This window comes from Sardina pilchardus, chromosome 6 (assembly GCF_963854185.1).
Source record: "Sardina pilchardus chromosome 6, fSarPil1.1, whole genome shotgun sequence".
NCBI classification, from domain to species: Eukaryota; Metazoa; Chordata; class Actinopteri; order Clupeiformes; family Clupeidae; genus Sardina; species Sardina pilchardus.
In genome coordinates, this window is record NC_084999.1 from 23409713 (window position 1) to 23422212 (window position 12500).

The 12500-nt window shown below is 43.8% G+C and overlaps 1 protein-coding gene across 1 annotated transcript in view; it reads left to right on the forward strand.

Moving 5' to 3' along the window:
- The first annotated feature begins 4264 nt into the window (after positions 1-4264).
- efna1b (ephrin-A1b) overlaps positions 4265-12500 on the forward strand; it is a 12457-nt gene continuing 4221 nt past the window's right edge. The window contains exon 1 of the mRNA XM_062539135.1: positions 4265-4536. Coding sequence (XP_062395119.1) covers positions 4439-4536 — 98 coding nt within the window. The 5' untranslated portion in view covers positions 4265-4438. The remainder of the gene's footprint in view (positions 4537-12500) is intronic.

The window sequence follows — 12500 nt, forward strand, 5'->3', positions numbered from 1 at the left end:
TCTCAGATGGGGCACCCTAAATTTTGATCAGGAGCAGCTGATCTGGGCTCAAGGTGGCAGCAGGAGCTCCCTGGAGTGGTGTGTGTGTGTGTGTGTGTGTGTGTGTGTGTGTGTGCATGCTTGCAAATGCAAGAGGGCACTGGAAATGCCCAGGTGACGGTACACACGCCTGACAGTGATGACGCCACAGACTCGTGTTCACGCTCAGTGTGGCCCCGAGGCGAAGCCCTATGACTAAATGGCTGAATTGATTAGAGGGATGACAGGTTGTTTTCCTCAGAGACCGGCAGGCGTGGGTGAGACCAGTGAATATCCGTATTTGTAAATAATAGTTTAAAAAAACCCTCCTGTTGTGTTCCGGTCAAATCTGTCCGATTTTACACATTTTGTCCCTGAAAAATATAGTTAACTTAATCTGATTGTCATGAGATTTCATGACTTTGTTCACATGGGGCATCTGAACACACAAAATAATTTTTGAGAACTTTGATGCAATTTTGTGTGTTTTATTCAACTTGTGTACACCTGTGGTGTTCCCGGTCAAAAATGACCGGTCATTAGAAATGAATGGATGTGACTACAAAAAGTGTATAAAATTGAGTTGAGTGACTTCTGTCCTACACCCACACATGCATGTGTTGCTGGGCACACACAAAAAGTGATATTTAGTGGCTTTTGGTGTACATTTTGGAATATAAAATACATTTTTAGTTTTACTTTATGTCAAATATAGTGGTAAAAAATATTAGCCCCAATGATGGGATGGTCAATAATATTACTGCCCATGTGATTTGTTTGTTATCAAAACACACCTAATTAACCAATCAGCTTTCAAACCACTCCTGTACAGTTAATTGGCTTCATAACAATACCCGAGCATTCAATCAGCATAAAAGGACTCAAGGCACAAGGCACTTGTACACATTATCGAGGGACTAATCTTACTGACCATGTCGAAGACAAAGGAAATCAGTCTTGAGCTCAGAAAGAAGATAGTGGAAGATCATAAGGGGGAAGGTTATACTGCCATTTGCAAGCATTTCACAGTGTCTAGAACTGCTGTACGTTGCATCATTGTCAAGTACAAGGAGACAAATTCTACAAAGCAAACCTGGGCGTGGTTGTAAGCACAAAATTTCAAGAGCTCTGCAGAGGAAAATAGTCAGAGATGTCAGCAAGAAGGCCGGACATCTGCCAAGATGATTGTTGCTGACCTGGCCTCTTTTGGAGTTGATATTTCAAGTAACAAAGTTGGGAGGGACTTTCATCATGGTGGGCTTCAGGGCCATCGTCTCAGAGGAACCCCTTTACTAAAAAAATGGCACATCACAACTTTGAATTTTCCCTTGGGGATCTATAAAGCATCTATCTATCTATCTATCTATCTATCTATCTCTCTATCAGACTGAGATTTGCACGTGAGCATTTGAGAGATAAAAAAATGAGTTCTGAAAGTCTGTGCTTTGGTCTTATGAGACTAATCTGGAACTTTTTGGGCACATGGATGTTGTTTATGTTTGGCGAAGAAAGGGAGATGCTTTCAACCCTAAGTTGAACCCCACAGTTCAACATGGTGGTGGGAGCATCATGCTGTGGGGCTGTTTCGCAGCCTCAGGCACAGGGAACCTTGCTCAGGTGCATGGCATCATGACAAAAGAAAATGAAAATTTTGAAGTATAATATGCAGAAATTGGCTCTTAGACTAGCTGTAGGTCGTTGCAGGGTCTTCCAACAAGATAATTATCCAAAGCATACATCAAAATTGGTCCAACAGTTGCTCAAGGATACCAGAACCCAGGTCCTGGAGTGGCCCACACAGAGCCCAAACCTCAATCCAATTGAGAATCTGTGTCGGGTGCTCAAAGTGAATGTCCATGTTCGGAAACTATGCAGCTGGAACAATTCACAATGAAAGAATGGGTCAAAATGCCTCAGGAGACCTGTGCCAGCTTATTAAAGAACTACTCAAGAGATTGTTGTCAGTTGTGGCTCAGAAAAGGCAGGCTATTGACTATTAATGGTCATTCTTTACAAATAAAATCATACCGGTCAGTTTTGACCGGGAACAGAAAAGGCATGATTTTGTGCAACTGTGAAAAAATTGAAATGGTTTCAAAACAAATATTATTTTAAAACTTGGACATAATGCACTCTGTGATATAATAACCCAATATTTTTTATCTGAATGTTTATTAGAGCCAAACTAATGCATATATAATGCTATTTTTACTAAAAAACGACTTGTATGAGCTCAGGTCAATGAGGCCTACAGGCCATAAATAGCAAATAGAACTTTAAAACATGTAATGTTCACAAGAACTTAAGCTAGTTAAAAGATCCATAACAACATAAGATAAATATATGTCTTATTATGGATTTACAATCAACTAAAATAGGGTCGGTCATTTTTGACCGGGAACACAAAAGATGTGATTTTGTGCCACTGTTAGACATTTGAAATGGTTTCAAAACAAAGGTTCTTTTTAAATTTGAACATGAAGTATTCCATGATAAATAGCACAATATATTTATATTAATGTTGATTAGAGCCAAAATAATGCATATATTAGGCTATTTTTACTAAAAAACGACTTGTATGAGCTCAGGTCAATGAGGCCTACAGGCCAGAAATAGCAAATAGAACTTTAAAACATGTAATGTTCACAAGGACTTGAGCTAATTAAAAGATATATAGCAACATTAGGTGAATACATATGTATAATTATGGATTTACAATCAACTATACTGGGGTCGGTCATTTTTGACCGGGAACACAAAACTGATTAACATGAAATGAACACAACAGGAGGGTTAAAAAAAATATTACAAGGGGCTTGTTGCCGCATGAATTCAGCAGGAAAGCAATACTGAGTCACTGTTTACTGGACTTCTGGAAAAATTGGATATTTGAGCTTGGTACTGAAATGAGGGTAGAGGACTGATTTGAGTGATGAGACTGTGTCTCTCTTCTGTTAAAAACGTTTTATTTTTCAGTTTGAGTTCTACAGCCAAATAAAGATACCTTTCCCAAATGTGCTGCAGAGGCACGGTGTTAATCGGCTTGGGTTGTTTACGCCGTGGTTTGACCCATTCACAGAGCCAGGCCAGGGCTGTTTACAAGCAGTTTTTCATGAGTGCTGCTGACCAAATAAAAACAAACACAACAAACATTTAACACTTTACACTGACATGTATTTACATATTATTCTGAAGTTAGGTAATAAAAAAAAGTAATAAAGTAATAAATTGACTCGAAATTGAATCATAAAATGTTGACTTGAGTAACTGTGGAGAACTAAATTCAGTAGAAATGAGAGCTGCTCTTTAAACAGTGACCTGAATGGGGATTTTGTGGTGGGAAATGTTATGATTTGTTTTCTGTACTGAGTCACTGACTTCACAGTGTGTCTGCTTATGATAACCACAAATAACCACACACCTTTTTTTGCCAGGCATTATATTTAAGCCAGACTGTTCTCACTACATTGTTGAGGGACAAAAACAGCAATAGACTGACTCAGACTCCGTCAATGGACTGTTTATGTTATTATTAACCACAAAACAGGATAGAAACAGCACACAAGATGATATCAACACCTCAAGCATAGCAACTGTTAATATTATACAGAGATGGAAATAAATGCCCTCATTAATGAGTTGCCCACACTAATGCCCCCACTAATGAGTTGTGCTGTTGTGGACTCAGGAACTCACTTGCATAGTATGTGGCATATTCTTATTGCATTAATGTATTTGTATTACATTCGTATAAGATTAAGACGTCATTTAATATAAACAGTTTTGTATAAACAATACTAATAATAGTTTGGAGTTGTGATTTAACCAAACTGCTAGATAGTGCATGTATCATAGGCCTATTTGTCTGACAAGTAATGGTAAAGATCCCAAACCTGTAATTCAACACCAAACATTTCAGTTTATGCACAGTGGAAAATATTAACATTCAGGGGGGAATATCCATATACCACAACTGTCATTTTGTAGTCCGTGATTAACTAAAGCAGACACGCGCCTGTTCCCACATGTCTGAAAGCGTTTCTATTGTCCTTTTGCGATCAACAAAATAACATTAATGTATTCTAGGGTGCGTTCGCAATTGGGGGCCTCGCGTAATGGGCGGACTCTTCACTGTTGCCTGTGGCGCGTAATCTGCCTCTGGCTACAACGGGGCGTGGTCTTCGACCAAGGGGCAATCCTCAAAACTGAGCGCTCGCGCAACCAGCCTCTACACAACTAGCGTGCTTCTTTCTTGGACGGACGTGTCTGTGAAGTCTGTTTGAGCAATAAAGCCAACAACTGATCTTACTACTGATCTTACATTTGCAATCTATAGTTTTAGTGTCGAACATTGTTTGCCAACGCGACAGTGTTAACTATCTGTAGGCACTTTTATCGCGCTCATTTGCGTAAATCAGCGATGGATTTTCTTTGGTTCGTGAGTTTCTCCTTGACTTTCTGCGCCTGGTGTGCATCTGCGGAACGGCACAGCGTATTCTGGAATAGCACAAATCCCAAGTGAGTAACAAATGCATGGTCCTATTTATTAGGTTGTGTGCGTGTTTGTGTGCGTGCGTCCGTGTGTGCGTCCGTGTGTGTGTGTGTGTGTGTGTGTGTGTTATTTTCATTCTAGTCTGTGATAATGACGGTGTCTAATTGCTCGGGCTTATCAATTCTGGGCTGTCTAGTCAATCTTAGTGTTATCAGATACTTGTCTCAAAAACAGTAATCTGCAACGCAGCACTTCTCTGACTTGTGCAAAACATCATAGAATATGATAGGTTACATGCATGTCTCACTGCTGTCACTCTTAATGAGCAAGTAGGCTACTATGTCGCAGGACGCAAGAATCAAGTTAAAGAGCCAGAGTGTCTCATTCTCTGCAAGTTAGGGCATACTGCCTGCTAATTGTTGTCTTCGCACAACAGTTGACAATATCGACGTGTCCGCTTATCTCTCTGTCTTTTGTCTAACTCGTTAAAACCTCTAACGAGATTGTAATAATTGCGTTGCGCACGGACTACGTAAACAGATACCCATGCAAAGAAGGACAAGCAAGAACGCTTGACTAGTCGGGTGGACAGCCGGGGAAAACTAAATATACTTACAGTCGAGTACACTTGCGCTTGGTAATAAATAGACAAGCGTGAGAAAACCTGATGGAATATCTGAATGGTGTGTCCCATGTTGTCCGAGGAACTTGGATGGAAAAAGTGTGCTGTAGCTTTGTGCGTGGATGAACTATGAGAATGGGTATCCCTGCGTAGGCACTAGGCAGCTGCCAATCTCAACTGAATTTGTATGCCATGGCAACTAGTCTTCAAATATGCGGTGTGGGTAGAGGGGCAGAGAAAATGAGCGCTTATTCATGTATATGGACCAAATCATCAGCATTTCGTGTAAGTTACCATAGCCATACTATGTGAAGCCTGTTGAATTTAAACCCAGAGAGAGCGAGGGAGAGATTTCAGGCGTGTGTTTTGAGTGTATCTTGAAAAAGAAGCACTTAGCTGAGATCGATACACATGACAGGCACGAGATATCAGTTCGGATTTATCGAGCTTTTAGGGGAAACTAAAGAAAGAACCTCTCAAGAAAAAAACAGGTGCCTCTAAAGGCAAAACTGGAAAGACAGAAGACAGAATTGCCTTGCGAGTCGTGCATTCCGGTCGAGTTGTCTATCTGATCAGACAAGGTCAAACGCACGCGCTGTTTACAAGTTTTCGTTCCTTTTGTTTCCCGGTAGTTTCTACGAGTCACGTAGCCAACTCAAGGTTCAGTGCCCTCTGCCTTCCCTAGCACCTTACACCGGTGACGTTACTTGTTTATTACCTTGTGTAGAACAATTATCTGGTAGTAACGCGGAGGAGCGGGGGGCACTTGTGAGTCATTGGTTATCGTGTATGGTGAGTCACCAATCATACCTTGTGCAATATCAGAGTGCAGGGCTGTCCGGTATTGAGCAATATCATATTACCTGTAGACCCTATTAGAGGCTGAGTACACACTGAGTCAAGATATGAAAAGTGGGCCCAGGTATGACGTGGAGTGGAACATTTGAGAGGGGAGTGTAATGTCCTTTAGAGTCAGTATTTAAAGGGAATAATGAGGGAGATATGTGAGAGAGAGGAATATAGAATGTAAAAAGCACTAAGTGTGTGTGTGTTCTGGGCAGCAGACTGGCACAGACACTGAACTTGATGTGTTTATTTTAATCCTGACATGGTTCACATTTGGTCAGAAAGGCAGCTTGCATAACCATAACAAGAAAAATCATAATGTTAACAATAATCCCCCTCATGACTGCTAAATTTAGTCTAGCTCTCAGACACACGAATAGACGTGGACATATAACACACACACTGAGAAGAAGAGCGAGAGAGCATGGCAAGAAATGGTGCTTATGTAAAGTGTAAGAGAGAAAAAGAAGTAGTGTTTGATACTTACACTCACACAAACACACACACACACACACACACACACACACACACACACACACACCAACACACACACATGCACGTACGCGCGCACTTGGATCCTGTCTCTGTCACAATTCCCAGAAGACTTCGACTGATCTCAGTAAATGAAGTTTTGCTCCCATCTGCAAGATCTATGAAATTGTCTCACACACACATCCACACACACACACACAAGCACATCTGTAACTGTGAGTAATAAGAGAGTAATCCCATCTGCAGGGAGCTGAACTGTAATCTGAAGATGTGTGGCTGGTTATTTTTACCGCCCTTTCATATTTAAATCCCCCTCTTTCTCTCAATTCTTCTGTTCCCTTAATCTCTCTTTCCCAGAATAGGGAAAAAAGAGCGAATGACGGTTTGTGAACTTATTATCTGCTGTCCTTGCATCAGGCTTGTGTTCATTCATTCTAGTGGTTCGCTTGCTCCTTACTTTTTTGCTCTTTTTAAAATACCGTCCATTCAACCATCCATCAGGTCACCCGTTAATCAATCCCAGATTGGATTAGTCAGGCCTGAATAGCCGATCTCAGGGCAGTGATGAGGTGTAACATGATTAGTGAGTGAGGTTAACTGCTCAAGCTTGCAGATGGCGAGTAATATCTTGGCACTCATCCTTCCACTCACCCCAGATGCTTACACACACACACACACACACACACACAGAGAGAGAGAGACACACACACAGGTGTTCCCGCCACACACACACAGAAGCGAGTGTATGCTTGTCCGTGTGCGTGTGTATTTTAATACTGGTTTAAGCCTTAGCGTGTGCCCATATCACAGTTCATTGAAAGGTTTCCTGTGTTTGTGGTGAGGTTGAAAGGTGTGGCTGTGGTGTGTACGTGTGTGTGTGTGTGTGTGTGTGTGTGTGTGTGTGTGTGTGTGTGTGAATTGCTGTTGTGTTCTGTCTGTCTCCAAGAGCTGTCGGCCGTTTGACATAAGGACCCGGCCAGGCTAGTTGTTACGTGCCTTTGCCTGCTGTGTGTGTGTGTCTGGGTCTGAGTCTGTTAGTGTGTAGGCTGCTTTCTAAAGCATTTTAGAAAGTTTGTCTTGTTGTTATTATAAGAAACTGGTCAGTCAATGCTTAGACTTTCTCCCTCCCTCTCACACACCTATCCAACACACAAACACAAACACACGCACACACACACACACACAAACACACACACACTCTCTCTCTCTCTCTCTCTCTCTCTCTCTCTCTCTCTCTCTCTCTCTCTCTCTCTCGTAAGTCATGGCACATGGAGAATGTGTGATTTGGGTATTATTAGTACCCGCATGCCTTGCCAGACGACATGTTGCTATACTCAACCTCATCAGCTGTCCACTGCTCCCCTCCCTCTCTCTCTCTTTTTCTGTCTCTCTCTCTCTCTTTCTCTCTCTTTCTGTATCTCTCTCTCTCACACACTGTCTCTGTCATTGCCTCTCCAATTCCTAGGTCTTATACTTCCTTCTCTTTCTCCTTCTCCTTTCGCCAGTTCATTTCTGCACTATTGCTTCCCTCTGTCTCTGTGCCTCTGTGTGCCTTTTCTCTCCGTCCTCCCACCCTCTCTCTCTCTCTCTCTCTCTCTCTCTCTCTCTCTCTCTATCTCTCTCTCTCTCTTTCCCTCTCTTTCCATTTCTCGGCAGCTGGTAGTTCTTAGCTGTTATGGTTGAGAGTTATCTCTCTCTCCTTCACTTCCACTCTCTCTCTTGCGTTCTTTCTCTTCCCCTTGCCTGTCAATCATCCCCCCCCCCCCCCCTCTCTCTCATTTTCTGCATTTTTCTCCCCGTTTTGCCCTCGGTACCAGTAGTCCCCCTTCACTGCGTTATCTCCGCCACTGGTGCGCTGCGCTGCGCTGCGGCTGTAAATCTGCTCCTCTGCAGTCAATGAAACTCAGCAGCCTGTCTGTCTCTGTGTCTGACTGAGGAGAACACACAGAGAGGGCTTCACTATGTCCTGCAGGCCAGAAAGACACTTCACTTAGATTTAGATTTTTGGTTGTTGTTGTCTTTTTTTTAAAGCACACCGCCACACAGACAGTTGTAGGTTTTTAGAACACAAACACGTATTAGATAGATGTGCAGATGTTTGTACTGACTCAATACTCCCACACATAGTGGGAACAGTATAGTTCCTGTATTATGTAATTCACATTAGTAATGTGTTCTTCACGTAGCCAGTTGATCAGTTGTTTCCTGTAACACAGACACACATTCAGGGGGCTGGAGGGCACATCTGCCCACACACCAGCCTGCCACCACCCAGGGGTTGATGGGTAATCTGTGCATTGAGACCCGGACAGACGGAGACCGTCCGGGTTAAATCTATACATAGACAGGGTCTAATCTGGACTCCGGAGGTGGCAATATAATCTCTAGTAATCCCAGAGAATGGCTGACTGAACAGGGGTGACTGCGGGGGTCCAGGCGGAAGTGTAGATTACCAGACTTGGTCTTTGCGCTCCTTCTGGACAGAAAAATCAGATTAGAATTTACAAGAAATTATCAATAAGGATCTCAAAGAAAGATTAGAGGAAATTCTTACTTATAGTCTTGTGGGTGATCCTTAGAAGTAATAGATGGGCGTGCATGAGCGTGTGTGTGTGTGTGTGTGTTGGGGGGGGGGGGGGGGTCTTACTGAGGTTGTGTTAGTATATTCTTTTATCATTTGTTCCATCACATTCACATTCACCCTTTCATCGCCTATAGCTAAACCTGCTTGCGTCTTTGCTGCTGTTTTGAGTGAGAACCCCCTCCCAAACACACACGCACACACACACACACAGACACACACTCCCTGTCTGAGCTCTTCCTCTCCTTCTTATCAGTGTCCCAGACTTCCTCCTCTCTCTCCCACTCTTTGTCATCATTCCTTGTTCTCACAGTGAAACATGTTTTTTTCTTTTTTTTTGCTCTGCATATGTACTTTTCCATAGAAGATGAAGGCGTTGTGCCGTAGTGTGTGTGTGTGTGTGTGTGTGTGTGTGTGTGTGTGTATACAGTATGTGTGTGTGTGTGTATGTGTGTGTGTGTGTGTGTGTGTGCCTGCGTGTGCTTGTGTGTGTGTGTGTGTGCCTGCGTGTGCGTGCGTGTGTGCATGTGTGTCTAAGATTACCATCGCAGTGATTACATCTTCAGTAATGAGCTAGCCTTTCCCCTGTCATTGTTTTTGGTAATGGCTATATCTATTATGTGTGTGTGTGTGTGTGTGTGTGTGTGTGTCTGAGTGAGAAAGAGGGAGAGAGAGAAAAAGAAAGAGAAAGAGAAATAGTGTTCTGAGCCTGATTATGTTATTGTGAACATGGTGCATTCACAACTGTTGCCCTGAGAGCTGATCGCTTGCCGACAGCTCGCCACTGCCCCCTATGGAGCAGTACCAGCAGAATTCCCTGTACTGTAATATACCACAGCTTGGAAAGGCCTTTCCTCTGTTAGCACATACATACAAGTCCACACAGGTGGAAAAACATATATGTGTGTGTGTGTGGGTGTGTGTGTGTGTGTGTTTTCCCTCTCAGTTGGGCAGGAAAAGCTACAAATGACTGTCTCAGCAGGCAGTGTGTGGCATGGCTACTTGCATGGCTGTGCAGAGAAGAGGAGGAGGGAGAGAGAGAGAGAGAGGGAGGGGGGCATCACAATAAAAGGGGGATGGGCTGAGGGTGAGAGAGGGCACTGGGAAAGAAAGCCTTTCCTCCCCAAAAGGACCCGAATGAACAGGCCTATGGTCTATAATGAGGAGATAAAGATTGCGCAGAGAAAGACAGAAGGAGGAGACGCACAGAAGAGGGGGATGGGGGCATTTATAGACAGATAAAAGATGGACAGACGTTGGCGGAAGGGGGGGGGGGCAGGGGAGTTTAGAGACGACAAAGATGGATAGCAGGCAGAGTTGAAATCTGGGAGCAAAAGAGATTAGCCAAAGTTATCATGGCTGACCCTCCAACCGACAAAAGGGCTAAAGTTCAGGAGGCGAGTAATTACAAAATAACTTCCATGAATGAAATAAAAAGTGAAACATTTTGGACGCAAAGCACATTTTGTCACAGACACACAAACACACATACGCACACACACACACACACTGCAGCCCACATTTTACCATATGCTAAATTGCCCTCCCCCAGTGGTTCTTTTAAACCAATTATCTGGGCACCAGCCTAACCCCCCTTTCGTCTTTTTATTCTCCCTATGCATCCCTTTCTTTCAGCCTCTCGCTCACTCTGTCCATCTTTTGGCCTCTCTATGGTAGTAATTCACTGTGTTAGATAGGGTCTGGTGGCAGTGAATAGTGTGTGTGTGTGTGTGTGTGTGTGTGTGTGTGTGTGTGTGTGTGTTAGGGTGCGTGTGTGTGTTGTGCTAATCTCAGGAAGAGTTACATTTGTGACTCATATCATTGTCACTGATGGAGGAATAGACTGATTGACAAAAGATGAGAAAGAGACAAGTGTTGCAGGAGTTAGCAGTTTACATAGTATTCGGGTAAAAGGGGGAAATTGCAACCCACTAATTAGTGTGATGGTTGTGTGTGTGTGTGTGTGTGTGTGTGTGTGTGTGTGTGTTTTGAAGAGAGAGAGGCTATAGTCTGTGGTTGGTGTTTTGAGTAGACAATTTGGGATGGGGGTGTACTTCTCCAGAATAGATTGCAGCACTTGTCAAGACATGCTTGCACTTTGTTAACTCTCCCCTCAGCCCTGTGTGTGTGTGTGTGTGTGTGTGTGTGTGTGTGTGTGTGTGTGTGTGTGTGTGTGTGTGTGTGTGTGTGTGTGTGTGTGTGTGTGTGTGTGCGTGTGCGTGTGCGTGTCTGTGTGTGTGTAGCCTACTTGTGCTGACTGCTGACTGCATGGCAACAGTTGAGCAGTTGGAGTTAGCGTACATCTGTGTTGATGTGCAGAGTGCTGACTGGCAGTGTGTGTGTGTGTGTGTGTGTGTGTGTGTGTGTTTCATGCTGAGTCGGGGGTGTGTGTGTGTTTGTGTGAGAGTTTTGACCCTGATCTTTGACTCTAATGACCTGCCTGACAGCTTGGGACATTCCTCAGGGAGAGTGAGAGAGAGAGAGAGTACTGCAGTGAATAGTGAATTTCACATACACACACATACACCCCCACACACACACACCCACACGGAGAGAGAAAGAGAGAAAGAGAGAGAGAGAGAGAAGTTTAGGAAAGCACAGCCAACTTTAGTCCTGTAGCTGCTTATCATTTACATACATCCTTCAGTATACCCACAGACCCTATTATCCACATAACACTCATTACATATACCACACACACACACACACACACACACACACACACAGACCCAGTGTCTGTAAACAGATGTGTTTGCGTGTGTGGTAGGGTCGCTGCAGATGGCTGGGTCTTTACCTGTGAGAAGGAGGAAGTGATTAATAGGCGCAGAACACCAGGTTGGCGTTGACATCATCTTCAGACAACTCTCACTCAGGCGTTAGCGGCACAGGCAAGCTAGCGAGAGGGGAGAGAGTCAGTGAGGGGGGGGGGGTAGGACAAAAGATGTGGGGGGGAGGGTTTAGGTGGTGGGTTAATGACGCCTAATTTAACTCCTCTGCCAAACACATTGAGACCAGAGACAGACAGCCTTTCAGTGCACAAAGAAGAAAGAAAGAGAGAGAGAGAGAGAGAGAGTGAGAGAGAGACAAAAGGAAAAAAGGACACAGAGATGTTCCTTCCCACTCAGATCAGAGTGGCCGAGTTCACGCCGGGGAACGCGGTTCTGCTGCATCTGTGTTTGTCTCCGTGTTGCCACTGTTCCGCTTGTTTGCGGCGTGTTGTGTGTGTGTGTGTGTGTGTGTGTGTTAGATAGCCACAGTTCTGTTTGCACCTAATGGCCTTTAATGATGCTCTCCACTGTGAGTCTGTATAGACTGGGCCATGGTGGACACACATACACACACACACACACACGCACACATACACACCTACTCTCTCACACACACACACATACCTCCCTTTCCCACACACAGTAATGCTTCTGGCTTAGCTGTGTACACTCACGAGCGTT